General features: G+C 35.7%; 1 protein-coding gene and 1 non-coding gene across 4 annotated transcripts; both read left to right on the forward strand.

Moving 5' to 3' along the window:
* Positions 1–8,410: 8,410 nt before the first annotated feature.
* LOC107832730 (putative RNA-binding protein ARP1) lies at positions 8,411–13,308 on the forward strand. The gene is made up of 8 exons (XR_012701495.1): positions 8,411–8,978; positions 9,719–9,842; positions 10,353–10,482; positions 11,374–11,410; positions 11,556–11,748; positions 12,465–12,619; positions 12,728–12,811; positions 13,073–13,308. It is a non-coding gene; the product is annotated as a putative RNA-binding protein ARP1 (transcript).
* A 2,659-nt stretch (positions 13,309–15,967) lies between these two features.
* LOC107832731 (uncharacterized) lies at positions 15,968–25,245 on the forward strand. 3 transcript variants are annotated; one of them, XM_016660596.2, is made up of 9 exons: positions 15,968–16,489; positions 16,587–16,651; positions 17,095–17,206; positions 17,289–17,412; positions 17,677–17,757; positions 18,702–19,040; positions 21,392–21,558; positions 21,663–22,489; positions 23,534–25,245. In XM_016660596.2, the coding sequence occupies exons 1-9, from the start codon at positions 16,149–16,151 to the stop codon at positions 25,006–25,008; spliced, it is 3,531 nt and encodes a 1,176-aa protein (XP_016516082.1). In that variant the 5' UTR covers positions 15,968–16,148; the 3' UTR covers positions 25,009–25,245. The 3 variants fall into 3 exon arrangements, with proteins under 3 accessions (XP_016516082.1, XP_075091248.1, XP_016516083.1); XM_075235147.1 differs by having other exon boundaries at positions 16,587–16,645; XM_016660597.2 differs by having other exon boundaries at positions 15,969–16,489; positions 17,693–17,757.
* Positions 25,246–26,637: the final 1,392 nt, after the last annotated feature.

Consider the following 26,637-nt stretch of genomic DNA (forward strand, 5'->3'; position numbering starts at 1 on the left):
CTGGGCTATCGCTGCCTGTTGAGCCTGTAACATTTCGAAGATCACCCGCAAATTGATCTTATCACCTTCGCCATCGTGTGTACTCCGGACTTTTGATCGGGCTCCCCACGAATGATGTTTTAGGGGTCGGTAGGCAAGTTTGTGTCGATAGCCACATGTGAGTTAGCATCGATCGGGTCCACGATTGGAACTCCGTTGGGGTCAATAGGAGGCACCTCGTTGCTGGGCACTACATTGTTGTTCTCGATATGGTGGCCAGACTCAGCATCAACGTTCAAATGAGCATATTTAGAGTTCGACATTTTTAATTTGACCTGATATTAAAATCTCAAAGAACAAGTGTAAAATAGAGTGCGTTATGAAAAATTGAATCAAATTACCAATATTATCCCTAGCCTCACGGTGGGCGCCAAACTGTTTACCCTAAAAACGGATAACAATTGAATTTTGTGATTTTAAGGATATGTGGATTAATTCAATACGAGTGATTAATGACGTTAGATTAAGCAAATAAAAGACGTAATAAATGACCAAACCGGTGATAAGGTTGATTTTGGGATCGGTTGATGGCTCGACGAAAAATTTGCCCTTGCTTCCAAACTTGTACTTATGAAGAACTTAAGAGCAAGAATAAGAATTTTGAACAACAAAGAGAATTGAAATAAATTGCTTTGATATGCATGTTACAATGTGTGTCATGAATAATAAGCTTCCCCATTTATATAGTATGGGAGTTTTACCCTAAGTACAATTCTAAGAAAGATAAAAATCTTCTGTTACGCTAATTACTGATTTTCTACCAATATGGGCTGAGATTCACGCTGTGATATCTGGTTGGTCACGGATATCACGGCCCTTTGTTAGTCGTGTGCAGCTGTCGGGTAATGCTCTCCGAAGTCTTGATCCTCGAACCGGACCCGGAGGACACAACCCTGATACCCCCGAGGGCCGGTGTTTTGCCCGAGCCCCGGTACGATGGGTTGCTCGCTTTGACTCCAATTCATTACGGTCACGTTCCTGCTCTGTTTGTCTTACCGAAAAATTGAGGTATTCAGCGGGTCCGGTTTTACCCGTATATAATACTATCACACTTCTCAAACAGGAGTTAAAAGACTTGAGGCTGACTTATTAGGACCATAGACGTATCCAAGTTGAGGGATATAGGTTCATGTGAACCCATACTTTTTTCCCTAAATCATGTATAATAATGTTATATATCTTTAAAATTACTTAAATATAGTGTTATGGGAAGAACAAGTTGGTTTTTGTATAGAATATACTGTATGCTTTCCAAGAATAAAGGGTTTGTGTTCCTAACAATAATATCATAGTTGTTTTATTAGTTAGTTACTAAAACTTCACTTGTTCCTAAAGGCCTTAGTTTTATTAGTTACTAAAATTTCAAAAAGAATATAATTTTGAACCTATAATTTCAAAAGTGTAGTGGGTTCATAGTAAGAGACTAAAGTTAAACCTGTCAAATATAAATTCTAGATCCACCTCATTACAATAGTGCATCCATCCTTTTGAAATCTTGGATCCGTCTCTGTTTCGGAAACAACTTCTCTATCTTCACGAGTTAAGATAAGGTTTGCGTACACACTACTTTTTTCAGACCCACTTGTGAGATTACACCGAATATATTGTTATTATTCTTTATTAAAAATCCGGCACCGCCAACACCATGAGCAGTCATGTGGCACTTTCACAAACGTTACTTGATTCTTCTGAGGCAGAAGTAGGAAAAGTCTTCACTTATTGAGAGATACCTCTATTTACTAATCTAAATACATGTTTTTTGGAGAGATTTCTCGTCTCTTTATGTGCTTTTCATTATCCGTAGAGTAAGACATGCATGTTTTCTCTCTTCTACTTCTATTTCAAATGTAGCCAGTTGCCACTAACTGCCTGCTTCGGTTCGTAATAAAATGGGCAATGGGCAAACATTATGGGTTATAATCCTACATATCTCGTGCATATATCGACTAAGCGCGACATGAAGAGGACACTTCCAATCTACTCTTTGCAACAGTTCAATATATATAGTAGAAAATAAGCTCCATATAATCGAGTAGAAATGGCGTGGGATAGCCACTTTTTAATATGATATTTAATTTTTATCCAGTATTTTTAATGCTAAGCAAAAATAACCACTACTCTATTAAAATTAATACGAAAAGACGTTGTTACCCTTTCTTCATGAGTGCTGTGTAAATATTAAGGACATGGTGTCCTTAACATTTACACTGCACACATGAAGTTAAGGACGCCGTGTCCTTAATATTTACATTGCACATATGAAGTTAAGGACATGATGTCCTAAAGTTTAACAACGGAAGGTGCAAATACAGGACACTTTGTCCTTAATATTTACACAGCATTAATGAAGTTAAGGACAACATGTCCTTAGTATTTACACAACATTCATGTCTAGCACAAGGGTATTTTCGTCTAGGCGGGTACAAATTTATTAAGCATTGGCTAAAGAGTAAATACATTTTAAATAATGGCTAAAAAGTAAAGACATCTCTAATTAGTAGCTAACTGTGCACTTCCCCCTATAATCGACGTGTTTCTAGAGCTTGAAGAATACACTTTCAATCTACTCTCATCCAAAGGCTTTACATGTCAATGTTCTAGCTGATAATATCCATGACTTTGATCAATGAATTATAAGTTTGAGTTATTGTTAGAAATGAAAGAAAGGATATCGGAGCTAGAGTAGTTTAGTTAAGTTGGGGTTGTATTGGGCCGACTAAGCAATGGTTAGGGACACACCCAAAAGAAGGTAAATGAATGGGCTAGGCAAATCTGGAATGATGATTGGACAGACCCAAATTAGTAGCCTAACTGCCTAAGTGGTTAAGTGCACAACAACAAACAACCATTTTTAGGGATGCTATTTGGAGATTAACCAGTACTTATTTTGAACTAAAAATCTTAATTTCAGGATATTTTTGTCCAGAAAAATTGAACTAGAATATTGAAATGGAATCTTTACACAAATAGCCGGTCATATTTACTATTTACTTTTTCTAGCCATCTACATATATGATACATTGATTATACACATATAATACACAAATTATGCATATATAATACCTTCATCGGCTATCTTTAGTTTGAGCGGTTGGGTGGGCGGTTATTTGGGTTAATTCCTCTATTGAAAGGATTCGGGAAGTACTGACTAATTCCTAAATAGCAGCCCTTTAGAGTGGCTATCTAATGTCATTTCTACCTACCTAAGCCAGATTTGGGCTGAGGCCCAGATTGCACTTTCTTTTACTTACTACCCATCTTATTCTTGTTTATGAAGGGGTGTCCTGATAATTCTAATGTTCTCTTTCAATTTATGCTACTAGCATATTACCTTAACTGCCTTAAAAGAATAGTGAGGCTCCAAGTGCAATGATCATAGATTTAGAAATCCTTATTTAACTTTTTTTTTGAGATAGACTTTAAATACTTAGAAACTACATATTAAGTATTGTATAAGCTATAAATTTTTAGAGTTTTAAAGTATTTTTTTTAGAAATTAGATACAAATGTTTCTCTCTCCAAATATAATTCACTAATGAATAGTGTGAACATGGCAGAAGGAGTATGAATGTTTGATTGTCAAATTGAAAACCTTCTTACTCAAAGATTTTGCAACTTATATAACCTTGTGAAGTTTCTAATATTTAAAATTTATAGTCTGTCCAATAACTCAAATATAGCTATATTAAACTTCCACAAATGAAATGAGACAGTGCAAAGCAGGTTATGAAAGTGCTGACCAATTGTACATTTATTAACCTAATGCTCTTTTAGTGGTGGCATAGGAAATGCAGGTCTAAGTACAACTTTAAAAGGTTCAACAAAAAACAGTTTGAGATTTGATAGTGAACCTTCCTCGTCCCTTGTATGGCTGTCTGTTTTCAGGATAAGTTTGTCGGTATTTTTGACACACGATTTCTACTTCCTCTATCTATAGCTATTTAAAACAATAATATAGTAAAAGAAAAATAATCTGAATTTTATCTACTATTGATGCATAAATTATTTGCATTAACATGTTAGGTAACCTCTTTCAAAAATCTATACATAACTCAAATTTAGTACAAATATTGAGATATGCAAATGTTCTTCGGCAAAGCACGTGTATATCTTTTTAACAATTAGTGGTGGCAGATAAGACATGAATTCAAAAGCTTCTATTTGATCATATATCGTATGAGTATGTGCGACAATTTAACCTATTAGTTGAGGTCTAAGGAATGACGAATTTATATATTTTATTTTATTTATTTTATAACCGCAATATCAAAACTTAAATTCAATAAGAAAATGATAAAGAAGATAATATTGCAACTTTAGAAAGCTCGAAGTAGCTTAAGAGCTAAGAATTGTTATCAGCGATGGGTTTTCTCATAGTTTCAGGAAATGAAGAAGAAATTGACAACAAAGAAAGAGGATGACCTATATTTTTTTTTAAATATTTGGTAGTAATTGTCAATTGTCAAAGAAAACAAATGTATTTTACAAAAAAGAAACGGCGAAACTTACATAAGGCGAGAGGAAAAATTCGTAGTAAAGGCGGCAGTTTTGATTTGTCGGCAATTGCCGTAAAGCCGTCGTTTTCTGCCAAACCGGCAACTTTCTCCACTTTCTTCTTCCGTGTGTGAAATTGCGTATCTACCTTCTTCTTTTTTCGTCAACGTGGCATCAAGAATGTTTCTTAGAACAAAATTTTTAGTAATAATAAAAGTTGTATATAGATAGTTGTTGGTTTTAAGCTTGTGATGTCCAAAAAGTAGCCTACAGCTGTTTTTGCTGGACTGAAAAACTTTTTATTTCATTATTTTTTTTAAAAATAATTGAAGTTAAACAAACATGTGCAAAAATCAGAAAAAAGAGTAACTTTGCATTTGTAAACGAGCTATGTTTAACTTTCAAATACTTGTTTTAGCATTGATTCTAATTACATTTTCTTACTTCAACTACTAAATAGCGACTCGGACGGTCCAACGAGCTTTGTAGCCTAAAGTCTAATTTTATAAGGGGTCTTAACTTCTTCTTTTTTTAAATTATTTATTTATTTAAAAGCTATTTTTCTAGCATTCTTAGATACAAAATTATTAATAATATTCTAATAACCAATAACTCCTAATAAATCTTTTTTAATTGACAATATAGCTATCCATTTAACCTTTATTGAGACATTGTTGATCTTAGGTGAGATTTTATCAATTTTAATTTTGAAAATTTCTTTCCGCTGAAACGACGGAAATAATAGTTATTAACATTATTTCATAAGTAATATAGCATTGGAAAAAGAATCAATTTTTTTTGTTTGATCGAGTTTATCAATTAAACTGTTATATTCTAATTATATAATTTTTCTTAATATTTTTAATTCCGAAAATAAATCTAAACCATCAATATCGAATTGATTATTATGCTTTAAGGAACATTCAACATTAAGGCAATATTTTTTCAAATTTTCATAATCTAGTGATATTAATTTTTACCGCTAAATAGAAAATCAAAAATATTTTCATATGCTTCGAATTGTTCAAATCTATTTTGAAGTGAAAAAAATAGCCTTGTCTACTATGTATAAAGCAATCACCAAATGACTCTTCGAAAGATTTTGAGATTTTATTATCAACATTCTCATCAAATTGTTACTTTCTATATATCATACGTTTCTTACGAAATTCGGGTTCGATATTTATTTCAAGTGCAATTTTCTTGGCAGAAATCATAGCAGTTGCAAATCCTTTTTCTTCATACTTGTTAATGAAGGAAATCAATTTTTTTTACTTCACAGAACCTTTTTTTAAACTTATACATAGTCTATTAGGTGTAACAGAAAATGGGGACCCCATAAATATGAGGCCTAAAGCAGTTGCTTTACTTGCTTTATGGAAGGCCGCCCTGAATATTGTCCAATCGGGTTCGACCTTCAGTTGTGGTCAACTAAACCAGCCTCAAACCTGCCGGATTAAAACAAGAATTCAAACAATGTGATAGTGGTGGCAGCGCCATGTTTGGCTTTTCGATTTAATCATAACCTTTAATAAAACACCGTTCGTTGACGAGAGAATATTATAGTATGTCGAAATAAGCAAGTAGCAACTATTGTCAAAGTAGGATTCTATTGTAATTTTTACAACATTGGTAATTTCATCAATGCTTATCGATAACTCATGCATAACGGACGAATGGATACGTCAGCGTATTTCGTAAATTTTTTACCTCATATGTGTACAACTACATGAAATTTACTCGAGAGATCAGCTTGAGGTTGTGGTGGAGCGAGGGGCGGAAATAGTTCGTCCAAAATTACATTGTATTATATAAGGTAAAAGTCTATTTTTATGTATAAATATGATATGTTAAATCTCTTTTAAGTTTTAACTACTTCTCTACATGTTTTTTTAAAAATTTTTTGAACCCCTTAGCAAAAGATTTGGCTTTGCCACTTCTTAGAGGGACTATACCATTCTTAACCGGAATAAAAGGTTAGTTCCTCAAAGAATTCGTAGAAAATAGAAGGCAAGAGCAATTAAGAAGAGAGAGAACAAACTCGAAAACAAGAAAAAAGAAATCCAGAGAAATAAGAGCGATCACAGAAGAGACTAGGGGAAGATGACATTATTAATATTGACTTTAGAATCAAAATGGAAGCATTTTCTTACTTTATGAGGAACACAGTTTAGTATCCAACATAACACGATAGAGGTATGACCAAACCCCATCAAGAAACTAGGGTTTGTTGTTGTTGTATTTGGGTATTTTGTTATACAAATGAAAGAATTTATATGTGTGTGCATCTCTGTAACTTACTAACTAATCTAACCAATAAGTTATAGGTTTAACTTTTTATATAGAAGCAATATAAAATTCTTCTGCATAATTAATTAATTGACAATAATAATCACAAGTAATTCCTGTAAAGTATGGATAAGTTGGTCATCTGATTCCATGACGTTTTATAATATTAAAATGTGTTATACTATGAGTAAAAATAATAACTCTTTCGGTCTACTTTAAGTGAGTTTTTTTTTTTTACTCTTTTCACACTTATATTAAGGAATTTACTTTTTAGCATTAATTAACAATAAAATTGACCATATTAACCTTAATTTGCTCTTTTGAAGTATAACAAAATACTCCTAGACTCTTTACTCCAAGGGCAACTTTGAAAAGAAGAAATTAATTCTTTCTTTATATCTAAACAAATTAAATAATGTGGACAAAAAAAAACTAAAAAATTACTTAAAGTGGAGCGGAGGGAGTATAAATTTATAAAATATAGTATTAAACGTCCAGTTAGAAGATGAAAATCAAATAAATGTGGGAAGTAAATACACTATAGTTTCCCAAATTAATAGTATGTGATAGGAATGTGCATAATTTGGTAAATACCGAATTATCATACCGAAATCGAAATTTTTGGTATTTGGTGTTTTGGTACTTGGTATGATATTTGGTTTACATTTTAAAAATATTTGGTATTAGGTATGGTATTTGGTATTTTTTTTAAAATACTGAAATACCGATACCGTACCAAAATATATATTGGATTAATTTTAAATATCATTTCATCCTTGCAGCCCCCAGTTACCAGAGAGCTTCACGAGAATGTTTCTAGTTCCATATTCTTTTGTTAAAGCATGTGCGCTACCTATTTTTGTCTATGTGGTTAATGGATGTTACCCGAATAATTTATGTAAACAACACTTATTTTGGTCACATTTGAAAAGCTTATTGGTGTCTGGTATATTTTGGAGATGCAAGTTAGAGCTTTAGACTAGACATATTTACATGTTGATGAAGTTTGTAAACGTTATTCTAATCTTATGCTCATGTTTATAGAAGTCTCATATATGATGTGTAGTGTTGTTGCATTCATAAGATTGATTTTGCTGGCTAGTTATAATTTTAATTTTGCCGGCTAGTTAAGGTGTTATTCTCCCCTAAATATAACGTTCAGAAGCTGCTTTAGAACCGAATAAATCGAAGTTACCGTACCGAATAAACCGAAACCGAAAGACGAAAAATCGAACCATACCGAATTTAATTAAGTATGGTATTGGTATAGCATTTTAGGATACTGAATATCGAAAATACTGAAGCGAAATGTCTAAATATCATACCGTACCGACCGACAAACACCCCTAGTATGTGACAAAGCATTCAAAGGAAGAAAATTCTACAGAAGAAGAAAAACATATATAGTCCCAATTACACAAAGGATAGGAACAACTATGACGTATCCTTGAAAAATATAAAATGAAATGAAAATGTCGGGAAGATTCCACAGACACGGCTAAAAAAGCCTCCTCCTCCCTCATCCATTTGCTTTGCTCTTAGCATCTTCTCTCTCTCTCTCTCTCTCTCTCTCTCTCTCTCTCTCTAAAAGTCTTTGATTGAAAGGGCACATTTAGCTGGTTGTTTTTACAAAAACGCGTAGACTTTTGGACCCACACGTATTCATTCCTCTCTCTCTTTCTCTTTCTCTTCTCTCCTCTTTGCACTAAATTTGCCATAATCCAGCAGTATTTTTTTTAGTTTTTACCCAGGGGTTTTCTCCTCTCTCTCCTCCCCACACTGCCACCTCACTCTTCTTTCTTTTCTTACAATTCAAGTTTCTTTCTTGATCACTCCCTTGTTTTGCTATAAAAAAGAAAAAGATTTCATCTTTTTTACTAGTATCAATTTTGATTCTTTGTATTTGGAGCTTTGTTTTCATGGATTATCAGATGAGTCCAGGTGGTAGTAGTGGTGGTTCGGGTAATTCGCCGTTTGTGGGTCAGGGCCCGTATGGGATTGGAGGAGACACAACTTATACGAAGGTTTTTGTTGGTGGGTTGGCTTGGGAAACTAAGAGTGAATCACTGCACCGTTACTTTGAGCAGTTTGGTGATATTATTGAAGCTGTTGTCATCACTGATAAACATACTGCCCGCTCTAAAGGCTATGGCTTTGTGAGTCTTTTCTTCCTTTTTTTTCCAGTTCTTCTGGTTCTTTTTAGTCTTGTAATTCTCTTTTCTCAGATCACTTTTAACTTTTACTATTACTATTATTGAAAGATTTGATCTTTGCTTCATTTATTGGATACATGTCAAAGTTGATACGTTAATGAATAATTTTAAGACAAAGACAGCTGTCTGGTAGGGATGTTTTCTTGTACGACTGTCGTGGATGAGCTGGCCATGTTAACTTGCTAGGTTCCTGTATACAGAGAGAGATACTTTCTTATTACTGCAATTTACTTGGACCTTAATTAGTCATATAGTTTTGAAAAAGCTTTGCTCAAATTGGCATTAGTTCGATCTGATGTATGATTATGAGATATGTGCATGTTATGATCTGACAATGACTGTCTCTAGCTACATGTAAGAAATCATGCATAGCATGTCATACTTGGCCCCCTTTTTAGTGTGAAATTGAGTTGAACGTAAAAGTAATACTATAAAATTAAGAATAATGTATGTGTTGAAGAGAAATAAATTATCTGATAATTGCAGTCCAAAAATACATTTTCTTTTCTTAATAGCATTCATGGCCTTGTAGGTGGATTAATATCTGATCATAACTTCTGTGTCCTCTTTTCAACTTTTATGGTGACAACATACATGCTTGATAATGTTTCAATGACCCAATTTTTCTGATCACCATTTCTCATTTGCTAAATGTTGATTTGTTTAATTAATATTAAAATTAGGTGACATTCCATGATCCTGAAGCAGCTTGAAGGGCTTGTGCCAATCCTAATCCGATTATTGATGGCAGAAGAGCAAATTGTAATTTGGCTTCACTTGGACGGCCTCAAGGACTTTTACCTTATGGTATTATATTCTCATTTTGATAATGCATCATTTCGCTAGCTGCTATCGTTTCTTTTTCCTCCCTCTTTTTTTTGCACTTTAAGCCTAGTCATTCATGATTCAAGTGGGAATGGTTGGGAAAAATATGTCAATTGATCTATTTCTGATGCTATCTTTTTCTTTCTTCTCCCACATTACTAAATAGAGGCATTAAGAGAAGGTGCATAGATCTAATTTTACGGAGAGATAGACGGTGGAGCAAGCAGTAACATATCTTTAAGTTTTGAGAGCTTGTATAAACCTTCTTTTAAGAGATATCCTTTTCTTTTGGTGTAGCATAGCTGGTCTACCTTTCAAGAGATAGGATGCTAAAGTAATTGTGCTAATAATAAACCAAATAAAGATAAACGACAATGGTACTGCTAATATTAAACTAAAATATAATGTGATTCGGTTAGCATTTTGGTGCACCATGGCAATTTGACATTTACACTTGTCTTAATCCTCCCTTTAATTTTGATTATCTTATAGGACGTTTGAGATCATCAATGCCCTATCTGGGAAATCCACAGGTCATGACCGGGATGTATACGGGGAACCCCATTTACCAGCTACCAGCTCCTTACAGCTATCAGCCTGGATTCTCATATCCTCAATATAGGTCAGTGCCGACTACCCGAGCAGGGGATCTAACACTGTTGCTTTCCGTGCAAATTTCTAAATTTAGTTCTCTCACACGGTATGGATGTTTCTTGGCGTCAGGAGAACATCATTCTGATATAATATTGATTGGGATTCGCCCGAACCAGTATTTATTTTTTGGGTGAAAAAAAAGAGGGAGAGAATCATCTGATTTACGTTTTTCGATTATCCCAGGTGCTCAGTCATGGGAGACACCTCATTATCCTTGAATTGATATATTCGTATCTGAGACTTGAAGTTTGGTGTGTTGCTTATTAGATGATAGTAGACCATGGCTAAATCAAAAGCTGATATAGCAAACTTAGTACGCAATATATATATATATATATATATATATATATATATATATATATTAAACACAGAGATAATTTTATTTTTTATTCCAAATAGAAAATTGTACAGTACAAAATTAGTTCTCTTGCACATATGATGACGTATAACTCATATCAGACTTTTTGCCCGAATTGATGAATTAGTATTGTAATTTCACAAGTATCTCTTTTCTGTTATCTTAACTTCATGTTCTGCAAATTTAATTTTATGAAAAAAGGTGAGTGGTTGAATTTTTCTCTTTAACAAGTATTTTCCCAAAACCAAAAAAAAATATTGTGAAGCAAGAAAGACATGCTTTTACTGTGACACTATCTTCTGTTAATATATTTCAGTCTGGTGTAGGAACATCTATATATTTGTATATTGATGTTTGCCTACGGGTCTTTTGTTTTGATTAGAATTTCTAGTACCAAATGTGTTGTAGTCATGCTCATGAATACGTTAATACTCTCTGAAATGCGCTAGTGTTTTCATTCACTATACCTAATATTTTTCTTCTTGAATGATATATTGGTAGGTTTCCTGCATATGGGCCAGACTACGTCTATCCACAAGTAAGTCTACTTTACAAAGTCGGATGTTTAAATAGCATCCATTTCTCTTTCTAGTCGTTTCCCTCTTACGAGGAATGTTAAGGCTAAATTTGAGGAAGACTCTCTATCCAGGGCTTTATAGGTTTTACTTTTGCATTTCATTCAGATGTATGGAGTACCAGGTACTGTTGGAACAAACTCATTGTAATTTGGCCAACTTGGTATGCAACCTGGCAGTCCTGCATATGTATTCCGTAGTCATATGATGCCAGGTCCTCAGATTCTGCAATATCAGAGACCTAATACTAACGGAGCTAGGACAAAAAATGTTCCTGTGATGCAACTACCATATAATTCAGGTACTGCTTTGGTAGGAATTACTTTCCGTGTTCTATGTGCAACCAAAAAGGAGTGTCTAATATAGGAGTTACTTTGGCAGGAATTACTTCACTAGTTCACTAGAGTTTTTCAATATGAGCGACAATGTTTAAAAAATATTTGATGCAAAGGAATAAGTTTTCAGTCCCAAATATCAAACTTTAAATTAAGTTGGGACAATACATAGCGTATCAGATGATTTGTTAATTCAGTGTTGTTAACAGGTAAATATAAGGGATTAAGATAGGATGAAGGATGGAAAGCATAATATTACTGACAGATATACCGAGGCATACATAAAATTAACTAGTGTCTATTTGACTCTCAACCATATATTATGGATACAACTCAGGATGAGAATTGAGATAGATAACCAAAAAATATCTCTCTTTCTCTTTTATTTTTTTAAACCTAAGTATTTTGGAGTGAGGATAGTTCAAGCTTTAGGGAATGCTGGAGTGGGACCTGCTGGGTTAGATCTGATTGCTAATAAAGATTATTGCTTACAAGTTTTCGTGAGTCGTCCAGGATTTTACATCTCAAGAAAATGAGCAACTGATTTTGCTGCTTTATCTTCCTTAACAAGTGTCCGTACTCTGCCTTATCTTTTTCCCTCCTTTCCCTCTGTACAACATTTGATAAATATCTATGTGGTGTGAATCAGTAAGTAAGAAGTCAAGTTGTTATCTTTTTGTAGTGAAGCTGCTTGATTACCCCGTTTCTTCAGGCATCACCATGTCGTCCCCTCGTCAGTCGCAGATTGTAGTACAAGCTCACCCATCGCAATTCACTCAGCGTAGTGGCTCTGACCAAATGGCAGGTTGAATGGTTGGAGGAACTGGATGTATCATGGTAAGGAAATCATGAAACTCCTTTTTCCGATATCTGGCTTTGATGGGATCTACTCTAAAGATAGTACACATGCTTATTTGGATTTGTCTGATGTTGGTTCGATTGCAGGATGAATTCAAGGAGTTGGCTCGTTGTTACTTGCGTGGTTGACTTGGAATATGACCTTGAAAGTTAGCGGGGAGGCAAAAAGAGGTACTGATTCTTCCTTGAATACATTCTCATTTGTAGTCTCTCTCAAATGACTTGCTTAGATTCTAAATTATATACGTTGCACGCGTGGTTTAATGCCAAATTCTTTTTCTTCTTTTACTGTTTTGCGGCGGTTATAGTTGGATGAATATAGAGTATTTATTTTTTCCTCTTCCATACATGTTTACCTTGAAATTCTGGTTCTTTTAAGTTGTTGCATAAATCCTGTGTATTTGCTAAAGTTTATTAGCATTCCTGTTTCAGGTCTTCCAAAGTCATGGCCACCAAGAAAGCGAGGGAACCACTTGTAAGATACCAAGCAGTTTAGATAACCAATATGTGAGAAACGAGCAAGTACCTTTGGACTGCTCTTTTCGCAGTTTGTATGGACAATCCTGCCAGGACTTCAAGTCACCGATTGATTATATTAATTGAATTGATTGTGGGAAGATGGTTTCCGCAATCATGTTTAGGAGAATCAATATATGATTCTTTATATATACCTGGGTCATCCTGGTCTGTAGGTGTACACTTTTATTTGTCGTGCGTGTCTTGCATTTATTCTTCTTTTTGGTGTTTCGATTTCCTTAGGGCTAGGGGATAGATGTCTAGGTTTTGGTTTCCGTCTATAAACTGCAATTTTTAGGGCCTTTTTCCTTTTGTCATTTTTATATTTCTCATTTCGTTCCAGTGTGTTTGTGGTTCCTTTAGAACATTGTCTGTCACCTCAATCCTTTCCCCTCTGGAAAAAGGGAAATGAAGGGAGGTCAAAAGGATGGATGTTGCAGAAGGTCTTTGGTGCGACATCGCGTGCACGCCAAGTGATGATATTGGATCAATCGGGGTGTAACATGTATGTAGCAATTTTGGAAGCTTTTCTGGTTTTGAACCGTGATCAGATAGTACATCTGTCTGGGAAATTTGTGAACTTTAGTAATAGTGCCTTTTGGTTTCTTGGTCGGGTTTCTCTGAGATATACCAAAAGTCCCAAACCAATGGATGCAAATTCACCTCTAAATCTTCACTTTTCTAGACTTGTTGCTCTGGGAGCTAGAAACCTCTATTTCTCCCCTATGGTTAGTATTACATGAATGTAGGGTATAGTTACATGTACATGGGACAGCACATACCGTTGAATATGGTGGAAGATACATAAAAGAATTTTTCACTCGACGTTGGGATCCTGAAGAACATGTTCCCCAGCTGAAAATGTTTCGTGTAAAAAGGACGTGAGGTTACCATGTCTTCTTTTGGTACCATTTTTATTGTCTTATAAATGTCTCTTTTTTACCCCTATCTCGTGCAAGGAGGGTAGGAGACAGGTCGCTCGAATTCAATCTGGCATGAGGTTGTCGAAGAAGTTATCCTATAATAAATTTATATTTTTTGTTCGTTAGGAGAGACATGAAATACGTATTCTTTTTCTTTTCCAAGATGGAATGCATATTCTTCATTAGTTATTAATTTGACAGGTTCTCTCAAATTAACTTCTCAATTTCTTTCAAACTATTCTACTTGCAATCAATATTTAATAAAAAGAAGATTCACTTTTTACCGCTTAATGAAAATTGTACTAAAGTTTTGTCTGCAAAAATTGTGAAAGCGTAACAAAGGCTGAGCGTCTTCAACGATTGGTCATTAGACTCGAAAATTTCTCCCCCTTCCTCCCTTTCTTGCTCCCTTTCTTCCTCCTTCAATAGCAAACCAGTTCAAGAAGCTAAAAGCAGCAGCTTTGTACATATAATATATTGCCGCCAAAATATGTTAAAAAGCAATTGTGACTCATTTGAATTAAGTCTTTCGTGTTGGAACAACTTTTTTTGTTCTGAACAAAATCCTATACTAATAATGACTGAAACCAATTCCGTAAAATACGATCCCAGCAGATAGATCCTCAACGTCTTGGCAATTCGGCAAAATTTTCGAACAATAAAAACAGGTAGAATTAAAATAATAGTATGAAATATTGGTATTCGTGCAATTGAAAAACTTATAAACAGAGGTGGATCCAGGATTTAAATTTTATAGGTTCAATTTTTAAGATTTTTAACATTGAACTCGTTATATATTTAAAGTTATGAGTTCAAATCTATTATTTTTATAATTTTAATAAATTTTTACACATAAATTTCTACTCCGCGTCGAAAGTTATGGGTTCAATTGAACCCGTAACTCTCACACTAGATCCGCCTCTGCTTATAAATAATTTTACAAAATAGAACAAAAGATAGTACACAACTTTGTCCGTCTTGTGAACTTTTAAATAACAGATTCAAATTTTGCCAATTTCACAATTTTGAATAATTTATACCAATGTTATGCTCGGCCCACATAACTTGTAATAAGGAAAATCTTGCCTCATTAGATTTTGTAAGCAGTTTATACCAATTATGCCCCGCCCGACATAACTTGTGAATAAGACAAAAATTGTCAATCTTGCAAGACCTACGAACAATTTAACAAGATTAATATAACAAAGATTATCGCGTGCATATTATGCCTAGCTGGGAAAACCTAGGAATGTTCCATCATTTTGGATTTGTAGCGTCGAGACAATTATCACACGAGTTTCTAAACAAACACAATATAGCGGTTGGGTGGGCGGTTATTTCGATTAATTCTTCAAATTTAAACAGCAGCCTTAAATGACATAAAATAGCACGGACTAGTCGTCCCATATCGGATTTAATATACCTTAGTAAATGCCACATGGCGCAGAGCATTTAATATACCTTCATGAACATTATTCTTTCCGGTGACTAGCAGAATGGCTACACTCGGTCCTCAACCATCCCATATCGTATTCCACGTGTCCTCCTTTTAGCCAGCCACGTGTTATATCATATTTTACCCTATACAAGCACTTGTGTATGAACTTCCAGCATATTATGCTGGAACTCCACTATATTATGCTGGAATATTTATCGGATTTAAACAGTGTTTTTGTTCAAATTTATCTTTACATGAAAAATTGGCTAAATTTCAATTACTTTTAAAACTGTGGCTATTTTTCAATTACCACTTATAAATCTGGCTATTTTTGAATTTCACCCCTTAAATGATCTTATTTGTGCAAATCTACCCATTGGACTGGCCTATCTTTACATGGGCCGGTCCAAGTCAGGAATCCAACATCTAAATCATCTTTCCCAAGTCCCCAACTCCCAACTGAAATCAACGCGAGTCAAATCCCCCAAACTCGGTCCGAGAACTCCCCATTTCTTCCAAGATCTCATCAACTAACCAGAAAATCAGCTCCGATAGCAATTTCCGGAGTTCTTCACCATTGTCAACTACTGTGCATTCCCGCGGCATCAAAATCAAAGCATCACAAAAACCAATGGAAGAGTATCCAGAAGAACTACGAACTCCGCCGGTGGCATTAGTATCTCTGGTAGGTTGTCCAGAACTTCACGCGACAATCACTTCTCACCTTCACTCTGAACAGCCGCCTATAAATGCTCTCGCATTGCCCGATTTCTCGAAGATCTCGATTATCGCTAAGCCTTCAAAGGACGCTTCTGCTCCGCCTCAACCTATCGCCGGAATCCTAAAGAGAGATTGGCTTCTCAAACATCGGACTAGGATTCCGGCAGTTGTTGCCGCTCTCTTTAGCTCCGATCACGTCTCCGGTGATCCAGCTCAGTGGCTTCAGGTCTGCACCGATCTCGAAAACCTCAAGTAGGCTTCTTTTGTCCTTTTTCCAATTGCTTCTCTCAAGTTTATGGATGTATGATTCATTAAATGAGTTTCTTAAGGCTGTGTGCTAAATGAACAGAGCTGTATTACGAGGAAGGAACGTTAAATTGGTCGTCGTGGTTGTTGCTCCATCAAATTGTAAGGGTGGGTCTTGAACACTTTGCTCTGTCTATCTGCTTTATGGCTTTCTTGCATTAATGGACTACGTGCCATATAATCGCAATTTCTCAGCTCATACGTTTTCATATGTAAGAGTTTTAAGAAGTAACAGGGAAATACTTTAACACTTGCTCTGCTTATGGTTTGACCTCTCGAGCTTCATCACATTCAGTGGCACTCAGTCCTGATAATTGGGAATTTCCATGTTATGGGTTGTAATTCTTTTTTCCTCTCCATTGGTGCTTGAGTCAGAGAGATCACTGAAATTTGGGTAAAGACAAGTAGAATGATTAAACTATACCTAAGTTGGCTCGCAATTTCTTTCTTGGTGGAGGGGGATTTATCTAAGACATCTTTCTTCTGTTCTTCTTCCTTTTCCCCCCGCTAATTTAGGGATTTAACCCTCTTGTGATACTTCTTTGAAACAGATGATCTGAGTGAAGACCGTATGATTGCTCTCAGAAAGCGTGCAGAACTGGACTCTAAGTATCTTATCATCTTTGTTCCAAGCGAATTAGAGCTTAAACAATCCTTGATCAGGCATGTAATTCTTTCGTCATGCTCTATCTAAATTTGATTTATAGAATCTGGTGGTGTTTGTAATTTGAGATACCCATTGCAGGTTGGGAAGCACGTTCTCAGAATTGGCTAATTCTTATTACAAGGATGAAGGAAGAAGAATTAAAGCACGTATTGAAAAGAAAAACTTTCATTCTGCCGAGCTGAATATTCGATGTTGTTTCAAAGTAAGGGTTCTCTTTGACGTTTAGTAGTGCTTAATGTGTTGTCCTTGTAGTATGATTTCCGCATTACCTAAACTTGTTGGTACGATACAGTATTTCATTATTCTTTATTCCTCAAAAAAGAAAAAGATAGAGTATTTCATTATCATTTCTCATGTTATTTTTTAAATGCTGAGAAGCTACGTTTTGTGCCCTTATTGTGTTGTCTTCATTATTCCTATGGATTTTGCTTCTGTCATGATTATGCTCTGCTTAACATTGTGACAGGCTGCTGTATATGCAGAATTCTGTAGAGATTGGGTTGAAGCATTGAGGCTATATGAGGACGCCTATCATGCAGTGCGAGAGGTATATTTATGTTCATCTGCTTGTGCTGTAGAATTTCAAACCATCTTTTTATAGATTCTTACTGCATTTTAGACCTCTTTCAAAGGCACATTTGCATTACGAAGACATGAATTATAAAAAACTTTTAAAGAGCAGAGTGTTAGCTTCTTTTGGCTTTTTCTTTTCTTTGTTTATGAAGATGACTGTAGTGTAGACAAAGTTACAAATGGCTATAGATGGAAGATAAAAAAAATGATGGCGCTTCCGTAACCCCTCTATTCCGTGGCCTGCATTGATGTGGTTCATTAGAGTGGGACCTAATAATGTTGAAGAGATTCATCTTGGTGAAAATTAATTGAAAGCTTTTTTCAGTTTCTTTCTCATCTGTGTGTTAATATATATCTGATTGAAGTTTTAAATGTATAGTCATCCTTGTCCACCTGTAACTAGCTGCTATCAGTAGTTAGAGCTTTGCTTGCATGTTTCATTAGAACCAACTTTATTTCTTGATTGTGGTTCCTTTATTTTTCTTTGTATGTCTGGCTATCGTTAAGAATCCAAAGGAACCATCTTATCCAAATAAAAATCCAAAGAAGCCACCAAGAGCAGTATATTGCAATTTCTGTTATAGGAGATGACCTTTCATCCATGTGGTGTAAATAGCTGACTGTAATAGATAGGTGTGTTTCCTTTCTCTTGTTTCATTATAGTTGCCCAGGTATCGTCTCTTAAGTAAAGTTGCATAACAGCGTGGATGAATTGTAAATACCAGTTTCAACTTGTATGTGAACAAGATTTTGCTATTGCTCATGACAGTGACAGTACCTTTAATAGGAAAAAACTTAGCAGCTTGCCTGAGTTGCAGTAGATTAATTATTGTTAAGCCTTAAACTGTTGCATCTGTTTACTTTTTGCATTATTTGCATCTTTTAATTCATATAAATAGATATCTATAAATGATACAGATGGTTGCAACATCAACCAGATTGCCTCCTATTCAAAGGCTGATTGAGATCAAAAGTGTTGCAGACCAATTGCATTTCAAGATTTCGACGTTGTTGCTGCATGGTGGAAAACTTGTAGAAGCAATTGCCTGGTTCCGCCAGCACTATGCTTCTTACAGGAAGCTTGTTGGAGCACCAGAAGTTATTTTCCTTCACTGGGAATGGTTAAGCCGGCAATTTCTAGTGTTTGCTGAATTACTGGAGACGAGCTCTGTCACTGCTCAGCATGTTTCCTCTTTGGGTTCAGATGCTACTGATAGAGCAACTGAGTGGGAATTTCATTCAGCTTATTACTTCCAGGTTGGAAAGCGTTACCTCTCAAGCTATTCATTCATTGTGGTTCACTTGTTGATTAGTAAACCAAATGATCAATCAACTATGTCTCCATCTAACTAGTTGGGGTAGGCTATATGAATCTTGTGCATCTATTCCGCTCTCTTCAGACCCTGTTTCATAGTGGTCTTCAAAACTAGTGATCTTCTAAATCTCCCAGTTATCCTTACACAGACATACAATTCTCTATCAGAACGAAAAGACTCATGGAAAACAAGGGATCTAATATAAGTGTAACCACAAGAACAAGGACTTAATCCCAACTATCGTCTATGAATTTTTACTTTCATCGTGTATCTTTAACTATGTTTACATTGGTCCATGAGATTAAGTGTTTTGAGGCAATAATAATTGCTTCTTAAAAAAAGGAGTCTTTTGAGACAACTCCCTCCATGTGATTTTGGGTCTATCTCGTTTCCTTTTGTCACCTCTCTTTATTGTAATGTCACACCTAGAGAGCGGTGCATAGGAGATAGGATTCGCTACATTGAAAATTACTTTTCCTTTTGGTCAAAATGACATTTTTGTTGGAATGTCAACAACTGGAGTAAGTAGGAAAGAGTGGATGAGAACAGATTAACCTTTAGCTTTTAATTTTAACATGAGGCTCTCAATTCACAACTATGTAAGAGGGAAGATGAAAATAACCTTAAGCTACTTTCTAATAATCCCAGATACCTTTCTCTCAGAAAGGTTCCCATCATATAGACACTTGTTACAACACGTCTCGAGTCCTTGACTTTTCTGGAAGAATTTTTAAGTAATTGAGGTAATGAATTATGAAAGTAGAGAGAGCAATTCTTCTCACCAACCCATTAGAGGAAATGATTAGAAGCCATCGTGATATCGTCCTTCATTAAATACCCAATTAGAAGAAACATAAAAGTAAAGCCTTTTGGACATATAAATTTCCTACAGTCGATAAAGTACTGCTGCTTATTCTTGTTCATCAAATAGTTTCGGAATTCACAAACCTGTATCAGCAGCGCTCCAGTAAAGTCATTAAAATCTCAAGGTATTCATGTGCTTTGCAGTTCCCCATTTTTCAAATACTAGTTATTTTTTTCATGAAGTAGCTTTTGTTAACTAATGATCAAGTGGTCATCCTTGAACTAAATTCCATCTTTTCTGTAGTGTTTTTCCTCGTCTCTAGTTAAACTCTGGATTTCTTTATCCTGTGTTTTTGGGTCAGTTACAACTCTATGTTTTTGTGTTGGCATGTCGTATCTATTTGACATTTTGACCAACTCTTTTCTCCAACTGGTACCTTTTGATATTTGCTTTAATGATAATGATAACCTCTCTAACCCCTAAGCCACATTACTAGTGATTTTTGTCTTCAGCAAATAGTTTAATTTCATTCCGTTTTAGTTTAGGCGCTTAATTTCCTCTGCTTTTGATGAGAGTATCATAATTGATGATTCTGTTATATTCTGTCAATTTATCTATTCAATGTGATGTTTTCTTTGACACGACTCTGGTCTAGCTACTGACACAAACAATTTACTGGGTTTCCACTTTATTCAACAAAAATCTTAAGCCCTAGTTCTGGGTAGTGGAGAAGCGAGAGCAGTGCAACCTGTCAAACTATCATTTTATGTGCAAATAGATAATGATTACATCCTTAATCCATTTTGTCTTCTAGTTTATCTACAACTTCTTTGTAGTTCATAACGTGATTCCCCCCTACTATCCTCTGCCCACCGCATCTTAACCATCTTCTTGAAGCGCTTCTCCTTTGCAGAAAAGTTTTCAAATCTTGAAATTCTCCCTTTAGTTAACTCCTCGACTGTGTCAAACGCTAATGGAACACATGCCATTTGCCAGGCATTACTGTGAGTATCAGACAGGAGTCGTCCTAATTTGAGAAACTAGGACCAAGCAGTATGGAACTTCCTTTCCACTATGCCATGCTGGTTTTCCCCATATCGGATGCAGGTTCCGCCAATTTCTTGTTAGAATGGTGTCATTGTTGGACAAAAGTTGACTTAATAAAGTTGAATATTTTCAATTACTAATGACAATAACCTCCTAGTTTCTTGATTTTATCTATCTTGCTCCCTCACTAAGATGACGATGAATGGGGAGATGAGATCCATCGTCTTTAGGCCTCGAGGAGCAGTTTTGGCATGCTTTCACTAAATAAGCTGGCAGCAACCATGTTTCAATCTTTAAATGTTGCTTGTATAAAGCCCATCAGTGGCAGAACTAACTTCTTTTATATCTTTGTATATATTACTTTACCTGGTTTATTACTATAAGCCAAGAACCATACGACTCTATTCAGATGCTTGCTTATCCAGCTTTACTTAAAACAGCTAGCAGCTCATTACTTGAAGGAAAAGAGTTCTTCTCTTGAACTTGCACTATCTATGTCTGAGACTGCTGGTGAAACTGATGGGAATGCCGAATCTGTGATAGCTGCTGCTTATGTTGGTCAGTTTGCAAAACTACTGGAGCATGGAGACAGATTTGTTATGCAATCGTGAGTGTGGTGATTTTCTTGTTGTAAATTAGTTCAGGAATTTTTGTTGTCTCACTCCTCCAATTTAATTATTTTCCTGCTGTTCTCTCCTTATACTTTTGCAGTCTTAGTGATGAAGACTACGCCCATTATGCTCTGGCTGAAGGAAAGAGATTCCGAGACTCCTATGAAATTATTGCTCTCCTAAAAAAATCTTTTGAGGCATACAACAATGATAAAGCCTCTCGGATGGCTGCCTACTGTGGCTTCCAAATGGCTAGAGAATATTTTGTAGTAGGTGAATATAGTAATGCAAAAGAGGTTTTTGAGAATGTTGCTAGTCTTTATCGACAGGAGGGCTGGGTTACTTTGTTATGGAATGTCTTGGGTTACCTTAGAGACTGCTCAAGGAAAACTGCTTCTGTGAAAGATTTCACTGAGTATTCTCTTGAAATGGCTGCTCTGCCGGTACCTACTAATGCGGCTGGGCAAAGAGACTGTGGCCCAGCTGGGCTTGCAAGTCTTGCTCAGAGAGAAATAATACACAAGGAAGTGTTTTCAGTTATCAGAGGAGGATCAGAAAGTGCAGCTACTGAAGAAGACAGTATCCTCAAAGTAACAGCTGATAATCCCCTTTATCTTGAGATTGATCTTGTCAGTCCCCTCAGAGCAGTACTTCTTGCTTCAGTTGCTTTTCATGAACAAGTAGTTAAGCCTGGTGCAGAAACAGTGATTACCCTATCCCTTCTATCTCAATTACCTCTCAATGTTGAGATTGATCAATTAGAAATCCAATTTAATCAGTCGGAGTGTAACTTTGTCATTGTAAATGCTCAAAGATCCCATTTAGCTGCAATATCCTGTCTACAACCTGGTCGTCGGGTGGAGACAGCTCCCACCCTGGAACTTCGCACAAACAAATGGCTGCGGCTCACATATGATGTGAAACCTGGTAAGCTGGCTACTTACTCTTTTCACTTGTTGCAACTCCAAGCTTGAACTATTTCAGGTTTCCCTGGAGAACACATCAAACTGTATATATTCAGCTGATCCCATTGAAAGAATATCCGCCCGAATAATTAACTAACTAAGCATTTATCTTGTGGAATATCCTTTATTTTACTTTCACAGTGACCAGAAGTACGCGCTCAGGTTGAGGTAGCATGTTCCTCATCTTCTAGTCCCAGAATTAATCGGCAGCTTCCAAGCCAATCTAGCTTTGCTTTCCCTGCACTGCATGATTGTAGCTTGTAGATGCTTTACTAACTGAAATAAATTGGGTAATATAACTTTCAAGGGAGAATTTCCTCACTATTTGTCACCCCAAAAGCTAACACACCCTCCATTTTCCACTTTAAAGGAGGTGAACTCTACCCATCATTTGCTTATGCTTTGCCAAAGACTAACTCCATACTGAGATGAGTAAGGTTTTGTGCACCAATGACCTTGTCCATATTTATCTTTTATGACCAATCTCTAGAAGGCTGCGTCACTGTTGGAATTTTTTTTGAAGTAAGAAGATTCATAAATGGAGATAATACTCTTGCTCATATTTTCTAGGAGCCCTGAAATATTCTCATAGTTAAGCAAAATAAGATTCAAATAAAGCACTTCTGACTTTTCTGCACCATAGAAAATTAGAGACTTAGGGTGTCGTCAGCTAATACCAAATGTGACACTGTTACATTATCTCCAGCTCTTCTGCCCAAACTGAAAAACCTTAATCCACAACCATTGTACTGCTTTATCCAGCAGCTTGCTTGCTTACTCCTTTCATTCCCAATATAACCAAGAAGGGAGAGCAGGGATCTCTTTGTCTAAGACTCTCTGAGGCGAGAAAAGTCCAGCTGGACCACCATTGATCAAAACTGAATATTTCACTGAGGAACTGAATTTTATCCATTTTATATATACTACTGTGCTATCCATCACAGTTTTTAATTAACATATATCATTGTATTGCACCTAAAAGTGAGATAACATTTGAATCATGTAGAGCAAAGCGGAAAGCTGGAATGCATATATGTGACTGCTAGATGGGGTCAACATTTTACAATATGTTGCCGAGCTGAAAGTCCTGCCTCTATGAATGATTTACCTCTCTGGAAGTTTGAAGACATAGTACAAACTATACCAATGAAGGATCCTGGTCTGGCTTTCTCGGGTCAGAAGGCCGTCCAAGTTGAAGAACCAGACCCACAAGTGGATCTAAAGTTGGATTCTTCTGGCCCAGCATTGGTCGGAGAGAGCTTTACTGTTCCTGTGATTATCACCTCAAAGGGCCACAATGTCCACTATGGTGAGTTGAAAATTAACCTTGTTGACACAAGAGGTGGTGGCTTGCTTAGTCCAAGGGAGGCAGAATCTTTTTCAACAGATAATCTCCATGTAGAGCTTGTTGGAGTATCTGGACGAGAATCTGAAGATCTCGCTAATTCAGATAGCATTCAAAAAATCCAGCCCTCTTTTGGATTGATTTCTGTCCCATTTTTGAATGAGGGGGACTCCTGGTCCTGCAAATTAGAAATTAGATGGAATCGCCCTAAACCTATCATGCTTTACGTGTCACTCGGTTACTTTCCTCAAAGTCCGGAAGTTAGCTCACAGAGAGCTCATGTGCACAAAAGCTTGCAAATTGAAGGTAAGACTGCTGTTGTAATGAGCCATCGCTTTATGTTGCCATTTCGAAGAGAACCACTTCTGCTGTCAAAGACGAAGCCAGCTTCTGATTCTGACCAAATACCATCTCTGCCTCTGAAGGAAACAAGTATACTAGTTGTTAGTGCTAAGAATTGCACAGAAGTACCTTTGCGCTTGTTGTCAATGTCTGTTGATGCAATTGATGCTAGCACCTGTGATGTGAAAAGTAAGAGTGAGGACCCAGTAGAACCCGTGCTGCTTGTGGCAGGAGAAGAGTTTAAACAGGTTTTTGCTGTCACTCCTGAGGTTAATCTTCCTAAACTAAACATGGGTATTGTGTGTTTGAGATGGAGAAGGGATCATGGAGATGGAGAAAGATCAGGTTCTTGTAGCACAGCATCTGCAGTTCTAACAAAACAGAGTCTTCCTGATGTAAATGTGGAGCAACCTCCACTGATCGTGAGTTTAGATTGTCCTCCTCATGCTATTCTTGGAAATCCATTTACATACTCCGTCAAAGTTACCAACAGAACACAGTTTCTTCAGGAGGTCAAATATTCGTTGGCAGATTCACAGAGTTTTGTTTTATCAGGGCCTCATAACGATACAACTTTTATTCTGCCAAAGTCTGAGCACGTACTTAGTTACAAGCTTGTACCACTTGCCTCAGGTTTTCAGCAGCTTCCTAAAATTACATTGACCTCGGTACGATATTCAGCTGGCTTTCAACCTTCAGTTGCAGCTTCTACGGTGTTTGTATTCCCATCTGAGCCTCATTTTGGGTTGAAGGATATTGAAAAGATGAGAGTGGAATCTGTTGCAGCCGAATAGGCTTCCACAGTCAGTTTGTTTATTCTGCAAGTTTGTGTTTGAGGCTGATTAGTCAAAGCGTATTGATAACAAAGCATGCGTGTGGATTATCAAGGGCGGTTCCACCCCTAGGCCAATAAAGTTCTTGCTTTAGGCTCCAAAAATTCAGGGCCCCTAAAATCATTTCTATATTAGATAGAATATGTAATTCAAATAATTGTTACATTCTTATTAATGATATGTAGATCTTTTTAACTACTTGTTGTCGGTTTGTTACCAATCATGAATCACATACTTTTTACCTTTACTATTTTTTAGGAATTTGGTTGAGGTAACTAATTATAGATGAAAGTGGTGGATAACTAAAATTTAAGTCGCTCAAGAATAGAATTGAAAGTGCTAAGAGAAATCGTGGAAATTTGAATATTAAATTAATTTGTTTTATATACTCAATTAGATAAGACTTCGTTATTTTTCAAAACGAACTGGCAACATCATGTTAACGAACAAATTCCTTGTAAGGAGTCATTTCTAACAATCACTGGCAACATCTCACATAACGAGAGCTAATTTATTCTAATTTTGACATTATTTATATTACTACACTGTACTTTAGTATGTGGTGCATTATACAAGAAGGAGATACACGTTAATGTAATGGTATAGTCGCAACAAATGGATGTTATACTAAATAAGGTACAAAACTATCGTCTATCGCTAATGTGTTGAATTAGAAGTAGTACTGATGAAACACATGGAAAAGAAGCGCCCAACTAGTATGCTTTTGTTGGATTTCATTTGACTAGTTTTATGTACAAGATACACTTATACATAGCTATTTGGATGTAAACACAACTATGTGATTTTGTGTGGGCTAGAGTTGAGGGATACATATGGTTGAGTGCAAAATACATGAGCTAATTTCTAAATGGTCAAGGCGGCGTACAATAGACCTTTGTGGTCCGGTCCTTCTCCGGACTTCATGCATAGCGTGAGCTTAGTGTACCAGGATGTTCTTTTTTTTTTTTCACTCTCAAGTCTCAACTAACTAAAGTCTAGTCTCTTAGAAAATAACTAAAGTCGGAATATATATGTAATTGTATGTACCACAAAAAATACAAACATTTTCATGTGTTTATAAGATTAAATAATCAGTGCTTTATTACCCTATGATATAATCGATTCATCTCCAACAGTCCAATGTGGATATACGCTCAGTGATATTGTCTCCAAACACATTGCATATATGTGGTTACAAACTCCTAACATTAGTGTATGTACCCAATTTACTATAGTCAATTTTTATATGTTAATAAAGATCAATTAGCACGTGATTTACACATATTGCTAAATAGAATATAGGAAATAAAGATTTTAACGTCCCCTTACGTAAACAAAACAATTGTATATATAGAAAGGATTTATAATTAGCAAATAAATTAAAAGAAAAACAATAACATTTCAATTATTGTTTTTTCAAATTTGATTCATTTAATGAATATAAAATTCCTATTTTGATTGTGCGCTATATTTTCGTTAGAGTTAAATTTACTAAACTAATACATACAACTGCCACGAGTAAACTTTTTTTGAGAGATTGTCTTATGATGCAATATGTATTTTTGTTACACTCAATGCTATTACAATAAT

Source organism: Nicotiana tabacum, chromosome 17, assembly GCF_000715075.1.
Source record: "Nicotiana tabacum cultivar K326 chromosome 17, ASM71507v2, whole genome shotgun sequence".
Classification (NCBI taxonomy): domain Eukaryota; kingdom Viridiplantae; phylum Streptophyta; class Magnoliopsida; order Solanales; family Solanaceae; genus Nicotiana; species Nicotiana tabacum.

Excerpts from the sequence above, each read along its gene's own strand:
- LOC107832731 (XM_016660596.2), top strand. The coding sequence starts at position 16,149 with ATGGAAGAGTATCCAGAAGAACTACGAACTCCGCCGGTGGCATTAGTA. Across the intron at positions 17,758-18,701 it reads CCTATCATGCAGTGCGAGAG|ATGGTTGCAACATCAACCAG; the intron begins GTATATTTATGT and ends TAAATGATACAG. Across the intron at positions 21,559-21,662 it reads GACAGATTTGTTATGCAATC|TCTTAGTGATGAAGACTACG; the intron begins GTGAGTGTGGTG and ends ATACTTTTGCAG.